This window comes from Hemiscyllium ocellatum, chromosome 13 (assembly GCF_020745735.1).
Source record: "Hemiscyllium ocellatum isolate sHemOce1 chromosome 13, sHemOce1.pat.X.cur, whole genome shotgun sequence".
NCBI lineage: Eukaryota > Metazoa > Chordata > Chondrichthyes > Orectolobiformes > Hemiscylliidae > Hemiscyllium > Hemiscyllium ocellatum.
In genome coordinates, this window is record NC_083413.1 from 62,201,423 (window position 1) to 62,219,821 (window position 18,399).

General features: G+C 40.1%; 1 protein-coding gene across 2 annotated transcripts in view; it reads left to right on the forward strand.

Annotated features, from left to right (window-relative positions):
* The window catches only part of LOC132821576 (SPRY domain-containing SOCS box protein 1-like), a 211,374-nt gene extending 203,832 nt beyond the window's left edge, over positions 1 to 7,542 (forward strand). For both annotated transcript variants that reach the window (XM_060834234.1, XM_060834235.1), the window contains exon 3: positions 7,262 to 7,542. In XM_060834234.1, the coding sequence (XP_060690217.1) occupies positions 7,262 to 7,389 (128 nt within the window). In that variant the 3' untranslated portion in view covers positions 7,390 to 7,542. The remainder of the gene's footprint in view (positions 1 to 7,261) is intronic.
* The last annotated feature ends 10,857 nt before the right edge of the window (positions 7,543 to 18,399 follow it).

Genomic DNA, 18,399 nt, shown 5'->3' on the forward strand with positions numbered 1-18,399 from the left:
CCTGTTTTAGAGTGAATATGTTGGCTTCAATTCTTTCATATGTAAATCACAAAGCTTTCTTAATGTTACATTCTCAAGTGAACTTTAATTTTAAGGAAGTTCTGCGATTTACATGTGAAAGAACTGAAACCAACATGGTCATTGTAAAACATGAGAGACATAAACAATCCAGGTCTTTTTCAATATATAGTTTCAGTTGCATTACACTGTACATTTTTGCTATAAATTCTATGTCCTACAATCTTATACTCCACAACCACCTGATGAAGGAGCAACGTTCTGAAATCGATTGCTTCCAAATAAACTTGTTGGATTATAACCTGGTCTTGTGATTTTTTTTAATTCTGCTTTTATAGCAATCACGTTTATACGGTGAATCAATTGAATTTCTGGTCAATGGTAAACTCTGGGAACTTGACAGTGGGACATTAAGTGATTGTAACACCATTCAATGTTTAAGGGGTGGTGGTTAGATTTTCTTATTGGAGATGGTCACTGCTGGCACATGTGAATGTGAATGCTACTTTTCACATATCAGCCCAAGCCTGGATATTGTCCAGATCGTGTTGCATTTGAACATGAACTACTTCAGTATCTGAGGAGTCATGAATGGTATTGAACATTGTGCAATTATCAGCAAACATCTCCACTTCTGACTTGTGATGGAGGAAAGGTCATTGATGAAGCAGCTAAAGATGATTTAGGACACAATACTGAAGAATCACTGCAGAGATGTACTGGAGCTAAAATGACTGACCTTCAACAACCACAAATATCTTTCTCTGTGTCAGGTATGATTCCAATTAGAGAGAGTTTGCTTCTTGATGCCCATTGATTCCAATTTTGCTGGGGTTGCTTAATGTCACACTTGGTGAAATATGGTCTTGATGTCAAGGGCTGTCACTCTCACTTCACCATCTCTGGAATTCAGGTCCTTTTACCCATATTTGGATCAAGGCAATAAGGTCAGGAGATTAGTGGTCCTGGTGGAACCAAAACTAGGTATCACTGATGGTGTGGCAATTGGTGGGATTGGATTTGCCTTATGTTTTGCATACAGGACATACCTGGGCAATTTTCCATGTTGTCAAGTAGATGTTAGTGCTGCAACTGTACTGAAGAGTTTGGCTATGGAATCAGCAGGTTTTCAAGCACTCGTCTTCAGTACTGTTGCCAAAATGTTGACAAAGCCCTTAATCTTTGTTTTATCTAAGTGTGCCCAACTGTTTCTTGGTATCATGTGGAATGAATTGCACCGAATAACGATTGCATTTTGTGATGTTAGGGACCCCTGGAGATGAATGATCCACTCAACATTTCTGGCTGCAGATTGCTGCAAATTTATTAGGCTTATCTTTTGCACTAATGTGCTGGGCACTTCCATCATCAAGGATGGCAATATTTGTGGGGCTTCCTCCAGTGAGTCGTTTAATTGTACACAGCATTCATGACTGAACGTGGCAGAAGTGCAGAGCTTAAACCTGTTCCGTTCATTATGAGATCATTAGTTTTGTCTATCACTTGCTGCTTTATATTGTTTGGCATGAAGGTAGTCCTGTTGCTACCTTCATCAGGTTTAAACTTCATTTTTAGGTATGCCTGGTGTTGCTCTTGGCATATTTACCTGTACTCCATTGAACTAGGGTTGATACCCTGGCTTGTTGATAGTGGTTCAGTGGGGTATATGCTGGGCAATTATAGATTGTGCTGGAGTACAATTCTGCTATTGAGGGGACCCCACAGTATCTCATGGATGCCAGTTTTCAGTTGCTAGGTCTGTTTGAAGTCTCTACCATTTAGCACAGTGAAAGTGACATGCAGTGCAATGGAGAGTATTCTCAAAGTGAAGGCGGGGCTACTTCTCCGCGAGGCCTCTTACAGCTACTATCATGGACAGATGTATCTGCAGCTGGCGGATTGGTAAGGATGAAGTCAAGTATGTTTCTCCCTCCTCTTGGTTCTGTCACCACTTGGTGCTGCTGAGCAACCTTTGGTGTAGACATTGAAATTTCCCACTCAGAGTACGTTGTGTCACTGCCACCTCTGGCTGTCCTTCTAAGTATTGCTCAACACGAAGAAGTGCTGATTCATCAAAGGAGGGAGAAGGTGGTAATCAGCAGGAGGTTTCCTTGTCAATGCTTAAACTGATGCCACAAGATTTCATGATCATAATTGATGTTGAAGACTCCCAGGGCAACTGTCTTCTGACTGTTTGCTGTGCCACCACCTTTGCTGGGTTGGTCCAGCTGATGGGAGAGAATGTATCCAGGGATGGTAATTATGGTGTCTGGGGCATTGTAAGATATAATTGCATGAGTATGACGGTCAGGCTATTGCTTGACTAGTCAGTCAGATAGCTCTCCCAATTTTGACACTAACCCCCAGATATTAGTAAGGAAGAATTTTCTGGGACAACAGGGCTGTTTCTATTGTTGTTTCCAGTGCCTAGGTTGATGCCCGGTGGTTTCATTTATTTAAGACTTTTGAAGTTATTGTTACAACTAAGTGGCTTCCTGAGCCATTTCAGAGGGCATTTGAGAGTCAACCACATTGCTGTGGGTCTGGAGTCACATATAGGAAAGATTAGGTAAAGTTGACAGATTGCCTTCCCTGAAGGACATTTGTGAAGCAATTGGGGTTTTCCTGACAATCGACAATTGAATCAATAGATTCCAGATATTTTTATTAAATTTAAATTTCACCATCTGCTGTAGTCGGGTTCAAACCTGGTCCCAAGACATTTAACGGAGTTTCTGCATTAATAGTCTAGCAACGACATTACACGGCCATTACTTCACCATATTATAGATTCAAATTTAATATTCTGCAGAAGAACCATTTTCTAATGTTCTTTAGAAAAGGGAATCTGTCATTCTCACCTGCTGTGGCCTTCTTTTGACTCCTGATCCACAGTTATGTGGTTGACTCTTAACTGCTTTCTGAATTGGCCCTGGCAAGCCACACAGGTAAAGGGATGATAAATGCTGGCTCGGCCACTGATGGCCACATCCCAAATATTACCATTAACTTTTTTTAAAAAATAGTCACTATGCAGTTGGTGAGTAGCAAAGCATTATGGGAGAAGAAAGATTAAGTTGATTGACATTTGACTGAAAGCTGCTCTTGAGGACGGCAATTACAGTTTCAGATTCCTGATACACTAAGACCACATTTGGAGATGAGGACAGCTGTGGAGATATGATTGTCCGCACATCAACTGTGGAGGCATCTGTATTTGTGCATTAAACCAGTGGTGGGAGAGCTAAACTATTGTGTGAGGAGCTGAGTAATGACTGGATAAAAATCTATGTTGGATGTCAAAAGTTGTAAGAGGAAAGACAAGTTTGACAGGCTGGTGGCTCACTCAGAGAGAGTACTTATACATAAATGGACACAGTAAGAGAGATGAAACAAGCACTGAAAGCAGAAATTCATCTGAAAGCGCATATATTCTTGCCATACTATTGGAGCATTAACCTGCTCCACAATCTGGTTGTACCTCAAATATAGAATATGATGGATAAGTAAAAAATGAGGTCTGCAGATGCTGGAGATCACAGCTGAAAATGTGTTGCTGGTCAAAGCACAGCAGGCCAGGCAGCATCTCAGGAATAGAGAATTCGACGTTTCGAGCATAAGCCTGATGAAGGGCTTATGCTCGAAACGTCGAATTCTCTATTCCTGAGATGCTGCCTGGCCTGCTGTGCTTTGACCAGCAACACATTTTCAGCTATGATGGATAAGTGCCTAGAGACACTTAACATTGTGAAAGGTTACTATACAAATGCAAGCAGTCATTACTAATGGTAGGTCAGTCTCTTGAGCCTACTCACTGGGGAAGGAACCTTACTGCACAATGCACCATTCTTGCCATTTGATACTCATACTATTGCCTGCAAGGAGATTCATTCTTTACACCCTGAATCTTGTGACTAATCTATGACAATCCTTCTGTTAGACTAATATTGGTAAAATATTTTGTAGGACTTTCCGAAAATGGCAATTTATCAATACCTAGAGTTTGGAAGACACACTCAAGTCTGGCATTTCATTGGAAATATATTCTAACCAGACAATCACACATTATGTCAAAAATGGATTTCCTGACAGCATAGTCACAACATCATGTAACTACTTGTTTTCACATGTTGGGACCATTCTTGAGCTGTCACCTTTTTAGGGTTACATCAGTAGCAAGCAATGAAAGGTTTTCTCCTGTTCAGCATGTAGGGCAATGACCCAGCCTGGGAAAGCAGTGTACATGTAAGCATTACTTAGTATTACATGACCTTCTTTACATGTGATTAAATGTATCTCAAATACAGTAGGTCGTATGTTGGCACTATCTCATTAATCTGTTTGATTTGGGCGAACTGTTAAGAAAATGTAGTGTGACTAGTGCATTGTAGGATACAGTCATGAAGTACAATAGCATTCATGCCAGGAAGTCTCACTTAGTGCTAACACTGCAGTGGCAATATGGAGTGATTGAATCAATGTCAGAGTGAATCAGCTTGGAACTGATGCGAACAATCTCACTTTCAACTCAATTTAAATCCCACGGTTTACATTGGTGCCAAGCCATTTCAGATTTATATCAACACTAATTTCATGGGGCTTGATTTCAGAGTTAAAAATTCTGTGCATCTTGTTCAGAAATGACTTTGTGTTTCACAAACAACCATACAGGACAATCAGCAATCATAAATCACATTTAGCATGATGAATAATTTTGGTGCTATGGCATGCAATTATGGCCCAAAAAATCTTAAATTATTTATCTTGTGGATTCACTTTATTCCATGCTGTTAAAGCTGTTGTTTCAATATTGTATGCATTTTTCAAGATAAAATAGTCATAAAAATAAAATAGACAGTAGGTGCAGGAGTAGGCCATTCTGCCCTTCGAGCCTGCACCACCATTCAATATGATCATGGCTGATCATCCTTAATCAGTATCCTGTTCCTGCCTTATTTCAATAACCCTTGATTCCACTATCCTTGAGAGCTCTATCCAACTCTTTCTTGATGAATCCAGAAACTGGGCCTCCACTGCCCTCTGGGGCAGAGCATTCCACACAGCCACCACTCTCTGGGTGAAGAAGTTTCTCCTCATCTCTGTCCTAAATGGTCTACCCCGTATTTTTAAGCTGTGATGGCTGGTTCGGCTCTCCATATTTCTTCTCCATGATGTTTAAGGCTAATGTTGCAAAACATTTCCAGATTGCGTTTGGTATAAAGACTGTTGATGATAAGAGACATCAGTGAAATGTGGCGACTTTAGATGTATTGGAATTGATGTTTTTTGCAGAGTGCGTATAGTTAAAAGGCACAAGGAATTTTTTTAAAATCTTAAAATTTGTTATTTGAGTGGATTGTACATCTCTTACCAAACTCATGCTATTCCTTTTCTGCAGACATTAGTTTGCAGCAGTTGCTTTCTGATGCCTTGTGCAAATGGCTATTACTCATGTGTGAAGCTCGAAGATGAGTACCAGCAGGCTATCTAACTGTGAAGAAAATCACATATCCAGTTGAGATCAGTGTATGTAAATTGCAAGTAGAAACCAGCCAATTTTTCCTTTCACTAATCTGAATATGCTGTATCCAATTAAATTGTACTGGTTTGTCATCTTTGAACCAAGGGGTGAGGCTGAGAACTTATCTGATCTGTATTAACTTCAAATGACCATTTAATTGGCATATGCTCAACAGCATGATAGCCATTTCGTATTTCACAGTTTACGTTATCACAGGAAAACTATTGGGCTATGAAATAACATTGTAATATTTATTTTTTGGCTTGATGTTGGTTTATGAATCATATGGAGAATTTCAGTCAATGTTTTGAAATGTTTCATTTGTTCCAAGTTGCAAATATGATAAAGCTATAAGTAATCTTAAACATACTTTTGGAACTGGATTTGTTTAGAAGCTAGGTTATGTTACTGTGCTTTCATACAATAATGCTGAAAATGTGTTGCTGGAAAAGCGCAGCAGGTCAGGCAGCATCCAAGGAGCAGGAGAATCGACGTTTCGGGCATGAGCCCTTCTCCAGGAATGAGGAGAATGAGGACACTCTCCTCATTCCTGAAGAAGGGCTCATGCCCGAAACGTCGATTCTCCTGCTCCTTGGATGCTGCCTAACCTGCTGCGCTTTTGCAGCAACACATTTTCAGCTCTGATCTCCAGCATCTGCTGTCCTCACTTTCTCCTTTCATACAATAATGTCCTGATGTGGCAGGCGAACTGTGCAGAACTTCACAGAATAGTTTTTACGGAATTTTACCATCTTGTTACTGAGAACAGAATCATGGAAGAATTCTCAGAAAGATTGACAAAATAGTTTTCAAATTGAGCTGCAGTAAATAATTAAGGTAAAAAACTGAATTTGAACATGTCAGATGATTAAGTTATTTAACGTTTCAAGAAGATCCAATGCTCGGTGCTGTCCTCTGCTGTTAGGTATTCCTAGTTGATATCGTAATAATAGTACAGTTGACAACAAAGTTTAGATCAGAGTGGTGCTGGAAAAGCACAGCAGGTAAGGCAGCATCAGAGGAGAAGGAAAATCGATGTTTCGGCAAAAGCCCTTCAAAGGAAGGGCTTAGGAAGGGGAGTAATAGACAGAATTCAACTTCTGAATGTCCTGACTGAAAAGACACTTGTATGGATTTCAGTGAAACTTGGATTGAACTCTCTGCAGGGCTCCACAGATGAATAGTCCGCCCACAATTATGCATACATCATTGGAATAGAGTGTCTTAAAGAAGACATAATGAAATACTTAGGAATAACATATGTTTTTAGTAGATGCATAGTGAAATTTTTTTTCCATTACTTCGTAAATAAGTGGGTAAGAGTAAAAGCTAAAGACTAAAACTGAAAAAAGGACAGAATTGATATATTTTCAGAATTTGTGTTTCTCTATTTGGTCTCCATTTCTCAGCCATATCTAGCTGCCTTTTGAGAAGGTGACTGTGATGCATTTACTGATTTAAAGGTATGTGCTCAGTGCTTTTAAAGATGGGCCTAAGAATCTTGACCCATTATTGATAAAGTATTCAGAGTGACTATGTTATTCAAAAGGAACTTAGTATCTGAAAATTATGAAGGTTTTTGAAGAAAATGGAAAATTTTCATCAGTTTAAGAGCCAACATAATAAATTCATGAGCAAAGTTACTTTTTGTTCTGTAATTTTTGATTTCTTTACTCAGTATTTTGACATCTTGACTAATGTTTCTTTTTCTCATTGTTTTAGCGGAGCCATTGCCTTTAATGGACTTGTGCAGAAGATCCATTCGCCTTTCTCTTGGCAAGGAACGGCTGCATGAAATAGAGACCCTACCCATGCCTGTTTCTCTGAAGAATTATTTGCAGTACCAGTGATGAATAAATTTGGACTAAGCTGGAAAGTCAATGCAATGGAAAGCTGTAGTTTACATCTTTTGATCTGTGGAGGATTCACAGTTGTTTGAAATATCATATGACTTACAAATAGACAATGCTTAGATAGGAATTAGAGGAGAACCTGTCATATGAATTAAGAGGATTATTTGCAACCAGTGTTAAAGGTATTCCTATTTTAGCAGTAAAGCAGTATCTCATTATGAAATCTTTGTAATCCAAGAAACCGCTTTATATACATTTGTAATTTTAGCGTGTTGTCCCTACAAAGTTTACATTGTTCAAATGCAACCTGTAATGTTCAGCAGGTTGTAGCTTAAGGACAATGCCTTGTAATTGTTTAGTACTTTTTCCTGTTTAAAACTGAATGTGCAAGTGGAAGAAATTCTTGATGCCGGTAATCAGCCTGTGGGGCTGTTACGATAGTTTTTTAAATACAGAGGTATTGGCTTGTATATTCGTACTGTGCTATAAATTTTAGCATGAATGTCATATTAGACTGATTGAGATCTGGCTCATAACAAATGATGAAAAAAATATATGCCTCGAAGTCGGTATGCACGAGCTTCTACTTATTGCAAACTTTCCTGTGAAGTTCTGCATGAATTTAAAAAAAAACTACTGAGAGATCACGTAATATTCACTCATACAAAGCTTGAGTCACTTTTTATTTTGAACAAGGTCTTGCAAGAAACCATTTTATGCCATTCAGATGAAAAATTTTGTTCACCTCAATGTACTAGTGTGTGTGTGGAATAGTTTTATCTGTGCAGAGAATGTATTATAATTCTGTTCCATACCAGGCCCTTCACTGGTGGACTGCAGACATTTTCACTTCTGCATAGCTCAGATCATTTTAAGATGCTGCTTAATTTTCTGTTTTAAAGTTACCAATGTATTTAGTTTTTAAACTGGAAATTGTTGCAGTTGCAGGTTGTCGAATGTAAGGATGGTGCTGCCTTCAGAGTTTTAAATGTGAATTAACTGAATGAAGAAGTTTCTAATAAAGTTTGCTGTCCAAATTAGGATCAATTATTTCTAATTCATGATTTGTAGATTAAGTGGGTGTACGTACAACAACACTGCTAGCACTAAAGCAATTTAATTCAGTACTGGACTGTGAATTAGTTAGCCATAAGGTTTATGGTTAAGTCAGGTCATTCTGCCCAACGTCACCCATATGCACAGGAAAACCTATAGACACCTTTTCCCAATCCAACATCTGACTGTGTTTCTTAAATGTCTCCAAGGTTATTTCCTTTGCAACTAATCTGGGTCTTCACTACAATTATTGACCATTCTTCTTGGATTTAAACCAAGTTATCATTATCTTAAAAGCCTCACCCTCACTCTGTCAACTATTCCAGCTCTGCAATCACCACTATTCTCCATTTCATCTGATATTGGTCTCATCTATATCCCTTTGTTCCCTATCATTTACAATTGTGTTTAGCTGTCTAAATCTTACACTGTGGAATATGTTCTCTAAATCCAATAAATGGCTCGCTCTTATGCAAAGGAAGTTGATCAGTGAATAAACAAAAGTTATTCTCCTTACTCTAAATATAATAGTCCCTAAAGTTACAGAATGTAGATCAGCCTGGCCAAATGGAAAATAATGTCTGTGGTATGTAGGAAGTCATGGATGTACCATGACATCTCGGTGAAACAGCTGCAGGAAGTGTCATTGGTTGCTCTGGGCTTTGACTCCAGTTGTTCTTCAAGTACCAATCTGTCTACCTATGAAAAAGGGAACTATATGGATAGCACATTTAAAAAGCTGGTCACACAATAGATTTGGATGGTGCAGGCAGTCTAAGACAGCCAGGCAAGTAGCGGGGGAGTTCTGAGTCTATCCTGCTTCATTTCCATTTTGGAAATGAGTGAGGGTGACGGTTCATCAGAGCAGTGCTGCCAGAGTCAGGTATGTGGTAACTCAGCTTTCCAGAAGGGGACAAAGAATAGAAAAGCAGTAGTGACAAAGGCATCCTTGATCAAGGAATAAATCTGATGTTCTCTGTAGCAATAAGTGGGATTGCAGGATGATGTTGAATTAACAGCAGGACCACCTCGGGGACGATGAACTGCCAAAGTTCAGAGCCCACATTGGTACTGGCAAAGTAGGTAGGAAGAGGAATGAGATCCTGAAAGCAGATTTTACGAAGTTAGGAAGGCATTTTAAAAACAGAACTGGAAAAAACAGTAATCTTAAGACTTCTCACAGTGCTACATGTTAGTGAGTATGGCACTAGGAAGATTGATTGGGCATGTAACGTGAGAATTAGTGTCGGGGACAAGCCGCCACTAATGAGGCATTGCGACCAGTTTTCAGGCAAGTGGGATCTGTCCACCTTAATAAGCGAATACCCTCCCAAGGAAACTTGCTAATGCTGTTGGAGAAAGTTTTTAGACTATTTTAGTAGGGCGATAGGAACCAGAGGAGTAACTCAAATCGGAAGAAAGTAAATCCAGTAACTGGAATTAAAGGTGGCAAGTAAAATTAAAAGGCAGATGAAATAAAGATAAACATAACTAAGCTTGGAAAGGAATGATACCAAAATGACACAGTCAACGGCAATCTTTCTGAATGAATATTTTTACTAACGTAGATAATATACAGGCACAGATGGAGATTAATATGTATGATATAATTGCCATAAGGGAAACATGGCTGAGGTTGGCTGAATATCTGGCATTTAGATTGGCAAGCAAAAAAAAGGAATTAGTATTACACTGATAACATGGGATGGGATCCACACATTGCTAAATTAGGATCTCTGATCCAAAAAACTAAATATGGAATCTGTTTTTAGTGGAGCTAAGAAACAGCAATGGGCAGCAAACATTTGGTAGGAGTTGCTCCCAGGCCATGAGACGGGTTGCAGTGTAGGCATGATATTAAAGAGCAGATTAGAGAAGCACAAAGCATGGGTAGTATAATAATCATGGAAAGCTTCAATCTGGATTTCGACCGGTTAAAGCTAATGAGCACTAATGTTGTGGAGCATGAGTTTGTGTGTTAGAGATGGTAACAAAGAACAATATATTATAAAATGAACTCTAGAACAGGCTATTTTAGTATTTAATATTATGTAATGAGAAAGAGCTAACTTGTTGCAAATTAATATTTTGGGATGAGCGACCATAACATTACCTAATTTGGAAGTAAGGTAGTTCAATCTGAAGTGTGAAGGGTATTAAATCTGAATAACTGAAATTGTGAAGGACAAATAAGCTTAGATGTTTGGAAAAATACGTAGGCAATGGGTAGTTTCTGAAGAATTATTATACATTTTTTCAGGGCATAAAATATAAACAAAAATCAGTCAACTGCTGCTAGCAAAAGTATTGTAGAAGATTAAAATAAGAGCTATTAAGTTGCCATAAATTATAGTAAACTTGAAGGTTGGAAGAGTTTTAGAATAAGGCAAAAATGGACGAAGAAACTAAAAAAAGAAAAGGACAGGACAACATGAATATAAATGAGTAAAAATGCATACAAGTATGTAAAAAGGAAAGGTTTAGCTAAGATGTGTGTTGATTATAGGTAGAGTCAGGAGAAATTATGATGACTTTACTTTTTTTTCCCATTATATCAAACACTGCTCTCTCGGACACATGACTAGTGGTGGTTTAACCTAAGGGTCACCACATCGCAGGCAAGGGGAGAGGTTGAGAAGAAGACCATGGAAGCATGGTAACCTCACCTCATTCAGGAACTGAACCCACACTGTTGGTGTCACTCTGCACTGCTGACTAGCCAATTGAACTTACCAATAGAAATGACAGAGAAGTTAAATGTTCACTTCATGTCTGTCTTTGCTAAAAGAAGCAAGAGCTCTCGAGAATTAGATATTCGAAAATAATGAGGGATTGAAGGAAATCAGTATCAGTAAGAACATTTGTTTTTAAAGAAATTAATGGGGCTTAAAGTTGATAAGTACAGGGGACCTGATATTCTACATCCATGAATGTTGAAGAAGATTTGAAGATGATGAATACATTGCTGATCATCATTCAAAATTCTATAGATCCTGGAATGATTCTAGTAGAGTCAAAGGTAGGAAATGTCATCCTAATATTTAAAAAGAGAGGAAGAGAGAAAACAGGAACTACAAACCTCTTAACCTCTTATCAATAGTCAGAAAGGTTCTAGAATCAATTATAAAGACTGACAAATGATCTTATTGAGCATATTCAGCATGGATTTGCAAGTGGCAAATAGTGTTGGATGAACCTCAATGTTTTTTAAGGATATAACTAACAGAATAGTATTATTTGATTTTAAGGCATTTGATAAAGTTCTCACGAGGAAAATAAAAGCACACAAGAAGGAGCTAGTAAACTGGCATGAATTAAGGATTGGTTAACAGAAAACAGAAGTAGAGATAAATGGGTCCTTCTCAAGTTGGCAGGCTGTGATTAGGGGAGTTCCACAATAATAGGAATGAGTAGGCCATTTGGCATCTTGAGCCTGTTCCACCTTTCAATAGGATCATGGCTGATCTGACATTCCTCAAGTCCACCTTCCTGCCTTTTACCCATAACCCTTGATTCCCTTACTGGTCATGAATCCATCTGTCTCAGACTTAACTGTAGAAAAGCAGCACTCTGACCCCTTCACAACTCTCTGTGGCAAGGAGTTCCAAAGACACTCAACCCTCAAAGAAGAAATTCTCCTCCTATCTTAAATTTGTACTCCTTTATTCCAAGTCTTTGCCTTCTGGTCCTATCTTTTCCATACTGATTAGATTAGATTACTTAGTGTAGACACAGGCCCTTCAGCCCAACAAGTCCACACTGACCCTCTGAAGAGCAACCCACCCAGACCCATTCCCCTACATTTACCCCTCCCCCTAACACTACGGGCAATTTAGCATAGCCAATTCACCTAGCCTGCACATTTTTGGAATGTGGGAGGAAACCGGAGCACCCGGAGGAAACCCATGCAGACATGGGGAGAATGTGCAAACTCCACACAGACAGTTGCCTGAGGCAGGAATTGAACCCGGGTCTCTGGTGCTGTGTGGCAACAGTGCTATCCACTGTGCCGCCCACTCTCACCATTTACCTGTCGAGCCTATTTGTATAAAAAAAACTCCAATGAGTGGAGCCCCAGCTTATTTAACCTTTGCTCATAAGGCAATCCCTTCGTACTGCGGATCATCCTAGTGAACCTTATTTGAACTGCATCTGATGAAATGATGTGGTTCCATTAAGGAGACCAAAATTAATCTCAATATTTCAGATGTGGTCTCACCAGTATCTTGTACAGTTGCAATGAGGCTTCCCTATTCTGATAGTCCTATCTTTTCAAAATAAGAGCCAACATAGAGTCATAGAAATATACAGCATGGAAATAGACTCTTCAGTCCAACCCGTCCATGCTGACCAGATATCCCAACCCAATCTAGTCCCACCTGCCAGCACCTGGCCCATATCCCTCCAAACCATTCCTATTCATGTTAAATGTTGCAATTGTACCAGCCTCCCCCACTTCCTCTGGCAGCTCATTCCCTGAGCACTGGCTGCACCTGTATGCTAGCTTTGTGTTTCATGTACGAGTTCCCCCAAATGCCTTTGTGTTGCAGTTTTCTGCAGTTTTTCTCCGTTTACATAATAGTGTGTTTTTTTTTGTTCTCCCTTCCAAAATGAACAATGTCACATTTTCCCACATTATAGTCCATTTACTAACTTTTTGCCCACTTACTTATCTCTTCGTAAACATTTGTATCTCTCTCATAACCTACCTTGGCCAATTCATGAGACCCAGCTGTTCAGTCTATATCCACATTTGGATGTGGGGATCAAATATAATATTTTTAAGTTCATAGATGACACACAATTTGATGGAAACATGTGCTGTGGAGAAGATGCAAAGCAACTTCAATAGAGTTTGGACAGACTTGATGAGTAGTCAAAAATATGATAGAAGAAATGAAAATGTATGCTGATCTACATTTGTAGAAGGATCAGATGTGCTGAGTATTTCTTGAATGGTAGTAGAATAGCAAGTGTAAATATATGGAAACACCCTTCAGTCCAACCCCTCCATGTCCTCATTAATGAGTCAATGGAAGATGGTTTGAGGTGAGCAAATAATTAGGAATGCTGATGGGACGTTGCCCTTTATTGCAAGAGTATTGAAATGCAGGGGGAGCAAAGTCTTGCTTCAGTGGTATAAAATTTTGGATAGGTTACACAAAGAGAACTGCAATGCAATTTTGTTTCCTTTACTTTAGGTAAAATATTGTTCTCATAGAGAGATGGAATGAAGGTTCACCCCAGACTTGTTCCTGGGAATGGTATGACTGTTGTACAAAAAAAAAATTGGGGAATCTGGATGAATTTTATTTTAGAATCTCAAAGAATGAGAGGTGATCTCATTGAAAACTACACAGTACTTAAAGGTAAGACATGGTACATACAGATAAGTTGTTTCTCTAATTGGGAAGTCTATAATAGATATCGCAATTTCAAAACCAAGGAGAAGGCACAAGATCAAAGTGAGGAGAATACTTTGAGACAATTATGAATCTGCAATTCTGTACCTCAGAGAGCTTTGTAATCTCAGTGATGGAATATGTCTTTAACAGAGATTGGTATTTATAAATCTGTCAATGAAGCAAAGGGATATGGAGATAATGTGGGGAAAACTGTACGATCAGCAATGTCATACTGAATGGCAGAGGAGGCTGTATGGACTGAATAGCCAACCCTTATTCTGCTGTCCTGTTTCCGAAATCCTTCCTAGACTTGACTTCCCTTGTCTCCTCAAAGACCCTGCCTGACATTCACTTCTTTGGCCAAGTTGCTGGTCATCCCTCCTTGTAAGCCATTCTATCTGCAGGATTGTCATGCTTTGACATTTTTTTAAAAATCAGGGTAGTTGGTTTCTGGCTGGGTCAGCTTTTATTGTCCATCCCGAGGTACTCTTGAAAAGGTTATAGTGAGCTGCCTTATTGACCTGTTACAATCCGTGTGGTCGAGGTCCACACAATTCTGAAAGGGAGGGAGTGCCAGAATTTTGAACCAATGACCCTGAAGTAATGGTAATGTATTTCCAAGTCAGGATGGCATGGAGCCTGAAGGCAGTAGTGTTTCTGTGCCTCTGCTGCCCTTATCCTTCTATATAGTAGTGGTCATAGGATTGGAGGGGTCTGTCTAAGGCTCTTTGGTGAATTACAGCAGTGCATCACCTTAATTCCACACCATTCAGGCCAGATGGACTGGATGTTTATGGATGAGATGCTAATTAAGTGGGTTACTTTGACCTGGATTAGAGTGGCGCTGGAAAAGCACAGCGGTCAGACAGCATCCGAGAAGCAGGAAAATCGACATTTCGGGCAAAAGCCCTTCATCAGGAGTAGAGGCAGGGTGCCTGCAGGGTGGAGAAATAAGTGAGAGAGGGGTGGGAGTGGGGAGAAAGTAGCATAGAGTACAATAGGTGAATGGGGGTGGGGATGGAGGTGATAGGTCAGAGAGGAGAGTGGATTGGATAGGTGAAAAGGAAGATAGGCAGGTGGGACAGGTCATGAGGATGTTGCTGAGCTGGAAGGTTGGAACTGGGGTGAAATGGGGTAAGGGGAAATGGGGAAACTGGCGAAGTCCACATTGATGCCCTGGGGTTGAAGGGTTCCGAGACGGAAGGTGAGGTGTTCTTCCTCCAGGCATCAGATGGTGAGGGAGCGGCGATGGAGGAGGCCCAGGACCTGCATGTCCTCGTCAGAGTGGGAGGGGGAGTTGAAATGTTCTTACCTACTTTGACCTGGATGCTGTTTAACTGCTTGAGTGTTGTTGGAGCTGCACCCATCCTAGCAAGTTGGGAGTATTGGAGTCAAAAAAGTCTGGCGCTGGAAAAACACACCCAGTCAGCAGCATCTGAGGAGCAGGAGAATCGACATTTCAAGCACATACTCTTCATCAGGAATTCTCCTGCTCCTTGGATGCTGCCTAGCCGGCTATGCTTTTCTAGACCACACTTTTTGACTCTGATCTCCAGCATCTGCAGTCCTCACTTTCTCCAAGTTTGGGAGTTTTCCACCATATTCCTGAGTTTTGCTTTGTAGATGATGTACAGGCAGTGGAGAGTCAGGAAGTGAGTTACTTGCTACAGCCTTTGACCTGTTGTTGTAGCCACAGTATGTATGACACATCCAGTTCAGTTTTTGGTCAACAGCGACCGTCAGCATGTTGATAGGGATTCAGTTATGGCAATGCCATTGAATGTCAAGGTGTGATGGTTAGATTCTCTCTTTGAGTATGATTATTGCCTGGGACTTGTCAGATATGAATTTTATTTACCACTTTTCAGCCTGTACATGGACATTTTTCAGATCTTGCTGCATTTGGACATAGGTAGCTTTGACTTTCCCAGATATGAGTTTGGATTTCCTGGGTTCTGCTTCTCTATGGCCTGAGACCCCTCACTTTAAACATCCTGACAACAGCCCATTCCTATCCTGTAATTTCTGTCATTCTATTGAAGCCTTTTTAAAAATCATATCAAAGCTCAAGATTGGCTTTAAAACTTTCCTGATGAAGGGCTTATGCTCGAAACGTCGAATTTCCTATTCCTGAGATGCTGCCTGGCCTGCTGTGCTTTGACCAGCAACACATTTTCAGCTTTAAAACTTTGCTACCGAGCTGTTTAAAACAATGTGTCATTTGAGCGACACTGAAGACTAGCATTTTGTAAGATATCTTGGTATGCTTTCAATTGTGCTAGAGACATGTGAAATTCAAGCACAAGGCCACTTTGACCTCAGAACCAGATTCCAAATCAAAGACTACAGTGGGATCTGTTAAAAGTGACATCAGCTATGAAACCCATCTACACTTTGGAAAGTATGCAAGTCAGGTCATTGTTTCAGATTAATATCAGTGATCTGTTGGATTATTACTCATTGGTCAGATGTCAGGCAAACACAGCTTGTCCTTCATCTACAAAGCATAAGTCAAGTGTGATGGAATACTCTCTACTTACCTGGACATATCCAGCTCCAAGAATAGTTTAATCTCAACCATATCCAAGCCAAAAGAGCCACCTTTGGTGGCAACTGATCCATCAGGATTGCTTTATCACTGGCATTATCTGTAGAATCTGCAAGATGCACTGTAGCAATTCACCAGGGCTTCTTCAACAGCACCTTTCAAACCTATTAATATCTAAAAGGACAAGTGCAGACACATGGGGAAATTTCAGGTGGTGCTTTTCCTTCCAAGTTGCTCACCATCCTGAATTGGAATAAGATCTGAATGTTCATTGTCACGGGGTCAGAATTCTTGAAGATTCTCCCTAATAGCACTGTGGGTGCATACCTTCACAACAGATTCTTCAAAAGTTTAAGATAGTAGTTCAACGCTACCATCAATAAGAACAATTAGGAATGAGCAGAAAAAATGTTGGCTTTGTTTGTGTCACCCACGCTCCATGAATGAGTAATAAAAACTTAATTCAACTGCTATTAGTCACTGATGTAATCAAAGTTCCTCTGAAGTTTTGTTTCCTCTCTACAAATGGCTTTGTCTGTGGGCAATCACAACTCACTAACTTGATTGAGTTTTTTGAAGTAACAAAGAGGATTAATGAGGGTAAAGCAGTGGACATGATCTATATGGACATCAGTATGGTGATTGACAAGGTTCCTCATGGTAGACTGGTTAGCAAGGTTAGATCATATGGAATACAGGGAGAACTAGCCATTTGGATACAGAACTGGCTCAAAGTGGAAGGCAGAGGGTGGTGGTGGAGGATTGTTTTTCAGACTGGAGGCCTGTGACCAGTGGAGTGCCACAAGGATTGGTGCTGGGTGCTTTGCCTTTTGTCATTTACATAAATGATTTGGATGTGAGCATAAGAGGTACAGTTAGTAAGTTTGCACATGACACCAAAATTGGAGGTGTAGTGGACAGCGAAGAGGGTTACCTCAGATTACAACAGGATCTTGACCAGATGGGCCAATGGGCTGAAAAGTGACAGATGGAGTTTAATTCAGATAAATGTGAGGTGCTGCACTTTGGGAAAGCAAATCTTAGCAGGACTAATACACTTAATCGAAAAGTCCTAGGGACTGTTGCCGAACAAAGAAACCTTGGAGTGCAGGTTCATAACTTCTTGATAGTGGAGTCTCAGGTAGATAGGATAGCAGCAAAAACTTCCAGCTCGGCGAACAGAACCACAACAAGATAGGATAGTGAAGAAGGCATTTGGTATGCTTTCCTTTCTCGGTCAGAACATTGAATATAGGTGTTGGGGAGGTCATGTTGCAGCTGTACAGGACATTGGTTAGGCCACTTTTGGAATATTGCATGCAATTCTGGTCTCCTTCCTATCGGAAAGATGTTGTGAAACTTGAAAGGGTTCAGAAAAGATTTACAAGGATGTTGCCAGGGTTGGAGGATTTGAGCTATGGGGAGAGGCTGAATAGGCTGGGGCTGTTTTCCCTGAAGCATCGAGGCTGAGAGATGACCTTATAGATGTTCATGAAATCATGAGGTGCATGGATAGGTTTATTCCCTGGGTTGGGGGAGTCCAGAATTGGAGGACAAGTTTAGGGTGAGAAGGGAAAGATTTAAAAGGGACATACAGGGCAACGTTTTCATGCAAAGTGTGGTGTATGAATGGAATGAGCTGCCAATAGTCGTGGTGGAGGTTGGTACAATTGCAACATTTAAAAGACATCTGGATGGGTACATGAATAGGAAGGGTTGAGAGGGATATGGGCCAAGTGCTAGCAAATGGGACTAGATTGAGTTGGGATATCTGGTTGGCATGGGTGAGTTGGACTGAAGGGTCTGTTTCCATGCTGTACATCTCTATGACTTTAAATAGTTTTCTCATCTTTGCTTTTCTCACTTCACCATTCTTTGCTTCCCTCATGCAGTATAACCCAGTCAGCTAGGAGCCTAGAGCGTTCCACTTGTGAACTCCACTCATTATCTATACACTTGGGTTGTGCAGTTTTGCCCTTACTATTGATGCCTTTGGTA